The sequence below is a fragment of the Volvox carteri genome (genome assembly GCF_000143455.1).
Source record: "Volvox carteri f. nagariensis unplaced genomic scaffold VOLCAscaffold_15, whole genome shotgun sequence".
Taxonomy (NCBI): domain Eukaryota; kingdom Viridiplantae; phylum Chlorophyta; class Chlorophyceae; order Chlamydomonadales; family Volvocaceae; genus Volvox; species Volvox carteri.
In genome coordinates this window covers 61,300-66,644 of record NW_003307558.1, presented here as the reverse complement: position 1 = coordinate 66,644, position 5,345 = coordinate 61,300, and the positions used below count along the sequence as shown (strand labels likewise).

At 60.6% G+C, this 5,345-nt stretch overlaps 1 protein-coding gene across 1 annotated transcript in view; it reads left to right on the top strand.

Moving 5' to 3' along the window:
* Positions 1-5,345, top strand: part of VOLCADRAFT_89962 (uncharacterized protein) — a gene marked incomplete at both ends in the record, with an annotated part of 20,141 nt that overhangs the window by 11,743 nt on the left and 3,053 nt on the right. Inside the window, 10 exons of the mRNA XM_002949648.1 lie at positions 542-728; positions 1,048-1,286; positions 1,661-1,809; positions 2,205-2,417; positions 2,621-2,785; positions 3,335-3,437; positions 3,507-3,532; positions 4,019-4,072; positions 4,417-4,486; positions 4,965-4,984. Of these exons, the coding sequence (XP_002949694.1) occupies positions 542-728; positions 1,048-1,286; positions 1,661-1,809; positions 2,205-2,417; positions 2,621-2,785; positions 3,335-3,437; positions 3,507-3,532; positions 4,019-4,072; positions 4,417-4,486; positions 4,965-4,984 (1,226 nt within the window). The remainder of the gene's footprint in view (positions 1-541; positions 729-1,047; positions 1,287-1,660; positions 1,810-2,204; positions 2,418-2,620; positions 2,786-3,334; positions 3,438-3,506; positions 3,533-4,018; positions 4,073-4,416; positions 4,487-4,964; positions 4,985-5,345) is intronic.

Below are 5,345 nucleotides of genomic sequence, written 5' to 3'. Positions count from 1 at the left end.
CTTTCCGCTATTTTAAACTGGGTCCGGTCTCTCCCATGCCTTTGATATAACAGAACTTGCGGATCCCCCGGCTGGCTGTGCCTACAGTCTGACCGCGCGGAGCAATAGCTGGCGTCTGTTACTCACCGCATCGGCCCCCTCCGGGTAACTAGGTGCTCCGCCATTCTGGTGTCCTCCTTCGTCCCGCTGTTGGAGGATGTCCTCCAAGCCTTCTTGGCCTCCGCCGCGCGATTGCTCGCGCTCTGCCATCACTTCGCTGTTACTGGAGACCGATATGCCAGCAACGTCAAATCGCCTTATCTACTTTACTATTGAGCTGGGTCCCGAATACAAAGTAAATCACTATTTAAACAATTCAAAATCCCCAACAGACGACGTTCTGACTTGCGCTTGCTTGCACGGTTGACTGGCGAACTAGCGTTGTCTGGATTCAGCGCTTTGTTCCCAGCTAATCTTTGTAACGCACTACCGTATCAGTCACTGTCCTCTGGCCAATTCCGGTCTGCTCCTCCCGCGCCGCACTTGCCGTACTACACTACAGGACGAGCACTTAATCAACATGCAATACGTTGGCCCTCGTATTCGGGGATGACTATGCCTGCCGTACTCCGCAGGCTCCGCGAGGGCCGACCCAGGTCGCTTCTGGAGGGTGTGCCCTTTGCCGTTAAGGACGTGGCGGATGCACTGCCGTACAGTACGGCAGCCGGGACTACTTTTGTGGCAGCCCAGTGAGTGATAACGTGTTCGGGGTGGAGGTGTGTGTGTATGTATGTTGTGTTGGGGGCGCTGGTGCGATGGTGGTGATTTGAAGTGGGGAAGAGGTCGAAAAGGAGGCCCGGCGGTTTCTCTTCTGTTGCCCCCCGGCTTGTCTATCGGCCTAGGGTTATGTTCCGGCCTGAGCTTACCCGCGTCTTCTCCCCCTTGGCCGCGTATCCCCTACACGCGGCTCTTATCGTACATACATACATACATACATACATACATATATTTTGACATATATACATATATACATACATACGCCTCCTCTCGGCCCTCCCGGGTCCCCAGGCGCCACGTCACCGCTGACGCCCCCTTCGTGGCCACCCTCCGCTCCCTGGGTGCCGTACTCCTGGGCAAGACCTCCATGCACGAGATCGGGCTGGGGATCACGGGGTTAAACACGCGGGCGGGGGCCACCGCAATAAACCCGCACGGTGCGTCCGCGGGTCACCCGGGTCACTACACGGGGGGGTCCTCCAGCGGGAGTGCGGCGGTGGTGGCGGCGGGGCTGTGTCCCATCGCGGTTGGTGAGTGGGCCGGGGGGAAGGGGGGGAGGGGTGTGTGTGTGGTGTGTGTGTGTGTGTGTGTGTGTGTGTGTGAGAGAGAGAGAGAGAGAGAGAGAGAGGGACGAGGGGGGCTGCATCTATTGCCTCTGGGCGGGGGCGGGTGTGACGGGGCCCCGCCCTTCGCTCCCCTCCACCCCCAACCCCAACCCCACCCTGTGTGCAGATACCTCTGAGTTTTACTCAGGGTTTTGGCTTACCCCGGGTTTTGTTTCCCCCTTTCCCGCTCTCTCGCGCCCAACCCGACGCATAACCGCCGCCAACCTGCTTCCTGCGACCCCCCCCGCCCGTCTCTCCTCCCCATCCCAAAACACACGCACACGCCATACTCCGTCTAGGCAGTGACGGCGGCGGGTCCATCCGCATCCCCGCCTCTTTCTGCGGCCTGGTGGGACTCAAGCCGGGTGCGGGTCGGGTGGGGGGTGCGGGGGCGGTGGAGGTGGACTGCACGGTGGCGACCATGGGGGCACTGGCGGGGTGTGTTCAGGTACGGCCGTACGAAGGGGGGAGGAGGAGAGGAAAGAAACTGTGGGAGGGATGAGGGGTTGTTCGGGAGTGAGAGGTGGGGAAAGGAAAGGAGACGCACAAACCCACACGCGTCACCGCACAAACATGCGACCACACAAACACGAACATGAACACGCGTGGGTGGGTGGGTGGGGTGGAGCAGGAGGGGGTGGGAGGTTTAGCCCATTGAAAGCGGGGAAGGTGGGACGAGGGGTGCGGAAAAGGTGCAGAGCATTACTCAGCTTTTCACCATGGGGCGCTTGTGGGGGTCCAGGATTGCTAACCGTATGCGTGCGTGTGTGTGTGCGTGTGCGTGTGTGTTTTGCCGTACTGAAACACCATCCTGGGTTTCGCTGTCCCTGTTCCGCCGTTCAGGACGTGGCGCTACTCCACGCTGTGATGAGTGTGCAGGGCCCGCTGGCGGCGGGGGAGGTGCCGTACGATGGCGTTAAGATGCCGCTGCTGCCCGCCCCATGGCCCGCCGTACCGCCGCCATCGCCGCTGCCCCGGGGGCCTCCGGGAGGTGACGACGGCGGCGGCGGCTCTTGGCAGCCCCTGAAAGGACTGCGGGTTGGCGTGTACGACGAGGTACGGCATGAAGCTGCGGAAGGGCTTGTGTGGAAGAGGGTTGTGTATGCACGTGTGCCATGATGCCGTACAAGTCGACGCGCATGTCGTATGCGGGACCACAAAACGTTCACTGAATCGCTCCCGTCCCCCCACAACCTACCAATACACCCACATACAACACTAATCATACTGCTCTCCGTACACCCTCTTTCTTCTTGTAGTGGTTTCGCCACGCTTCCCCGTCCGTTGTGACGGTGTGTCGTACTGCGGTTTCGGAGCTGCAGTCCCTGGGCGCTGAACTGGTTCCAGTGGTGGTTCCGGAGCTGGAGCATCTGCGGGTGGCGCACACTGTCACCATTGTGAGCGAGATGCTGCACAACTTCCGGGTACGTGTTTTACTGGTTTGTACGGCAATGGGGTATGGCACTTTTGAGAAACGTGACAACTGTGACGTGTTTTGTGAGGTAATCGTTGGGGGTTGGGGCGGTTGGTTGGAGCGGTTGCCAATATGAGTTTGAGCCCATGGGGGAAAAGGAGGGGAGGACGGGATGCGGGGAACGAGTTAGGGGTTTAGGGTTTTGTGGGGTTGGCTGCCTGCATTCATTCACTAACCCCCCTGCAACTGAAGGGCGGAAGTGGACCGAGCCCGCTATCACATACGGGCTGAGGGAGGCCCTTACCCCGCCCCCGCCTCTACCTCTCCCACCCCTTCCCCTCCTCCTTCCCCTCCCCCACGCGCGCGCGCGTGTGTGTGTGTGTGTGTGTGTGTGTGTGTGTGTGTGTGTGTGTGTGTGTGTGTGTGTGCGGAGGGGGGCCCTGTGGGGGGCACCGTGATGGAAACAAAGTTGCCGTCTCCCCCCGGGGCGGGTGGGGGACCCTAACCCGGGCCTGACTGCTTTGTGTGGTGGGAACCCTTTTCTACGGCTCTCGTCCAGGAGCGGTACGACAACCCCGCCCTCCGCGCTGCCTTCAACCCGGACGTACGACTGGCGCTGGCCAATGCCCGATTCTGGAGCCCGGCGGATTACCTTCAGGCAGGTGGTTGTTAATGTACGGCGGTTGCGATCTTGGCGGCGGTTGCTGCGTTTCCGTTGTCGGGTACTCCAGTGGGCCGTACTGGCCCAGGGGGGGAGGTGCGCAGCGAAGGTGGGAGAAGAGGGCGGGAAAGGGGGAGGGGGTAAGGAGCGGGATGTGCGCAGGGTTGGGGGGCAATTCTCAAAAAGGGGGGTAGGAAGGTGGGCCGGTTGTGGGTTGCAAACACACACACACACACACACACGGGCGGGGAGGGCACGAGAGCGATCTACAGCCATGAACAGGAGCAGCAGCAGCTAAGATTTCATGTCCTGGCCCCGCCTGCCGAAGCGCTACTACTGCTACTCGCCCCCTCCCTTCGCTGTTCGGCCCCCGGTGGTGGCTGCTCCTCCCTCTTTTCCATTTTGTTGGACTAAGTCGCGGCAGGAAGGGTACGACATTGCCGTACTAATTGGGCAGTGGCCCCAGGGTGGTCTGTTAAGTTCGTGTTGGAAAGGGGGGAGGTGTCCGGCTGTCGGGTCCAAACCCAAAACACAGCGCACGCTCCCCCTCCACCGCCATTACCGCCATTACCCCCCCTCCAGGCTCAGCGTATTCGCGCTCGTGCCAATGTGCATTTCAGGAGGGTGCTGAGCAAGGTGAGTGAGTGTGAGGAGGCGGGTGCGGGCGCGGGTGCGGCCGGGAGGGGGAGGGGGGACGTGTGTGTGTATGTGTATGTGTCCAGTCAGGCACGGGAGATTACTGCGGGTACACTATACGGAGTGGGTTTAACGGCGCGGGTGGGCAGGTGGCTTACCGGAGTCGACCAGGGGGGGGGTTAGGGCCCCGGGGGGGACATAACACCTCCCTGAGAAAGAGGGGGAGGGGGCCACCAGCGAGGGAACGTCCGACAGGGTTGTACGGAAGTTCCGAAACCACCCGGGGCCCCTAACCCACTCCCCCTATCCCCCCCCCCACACACACTCCCCCTCCGGCCACGTAGGTCCATGTGATTGCGACCCCCACGACGCCCATTCCGGCGCCGCGAATACACCCCCTGGCTCTCCAGGGAGGTACGTGTCGTGCAGTGTAGTGTCGTACATACTCCCCAGGGTATTAAATGCCCGAGTGGGGGGAGGAAGGGTTGGGGCGTTGTAATCGGAGGCGCGATGGAGATGGGGATGGGAAAGAGCTCTATAGGGTTAGGGAGGATGTGGGGCTTGTTGGGCATGCTGCTGCGGGGGGGGGGATGTTGTTGTCGTTGTTGTTACGGTGGGCTACCACGTTCCTATGCCGTAATGCAACCAGGAAGCCGAGCCCAAAGGGTACATCGCCTGTCGCTAGGGAGACGCTGTCGTTAGGGCTGGCTGGGGTAACAAACCTTGCCTGGGATTTGCAGGCGCATGACTGACTACCAATGTACGGGAAATCTTTTCTGTACGGAAGCTCGTCCGTACAGCATATTGTGTGTCCACCTTTTGTTTAGTGGTTTTAACTAACCCCTCTCCCCCTCTTTCCCTCCCTCCTCCCCACCGATATACATACATGCAGGGGAGAGCAACTTGCGGCAGGTTGGTTCGGTTGGTACTAGTGGGTCTCGACAGTTAGTCGGTTGATGGTTAATGTGGTTGATGGGCCCGGCTAACCAGGTTGGCTTTGGCAGCCTGGGGGTTTTCGGAGCTCTCATCCGCCTTTCCACATCAGAGCACTAGAGCTTCCTGTAAGTATCTAACTGCACTGTTTCGTGGTGGCAGCAATGCCTTATCACTGCTACCCATACAAATGTATGAGTAGGTCTTAACCCCACCACCACCACCACCACCACAACCGCAACCACCGCCACAACCACCGCAACCCACCTTCATTCCGCTACGCCTCATGCCTCTCCTCCCGCGACCCGCCTCCCGCTGCTCCCCCCTCCCTCCCCCCCCC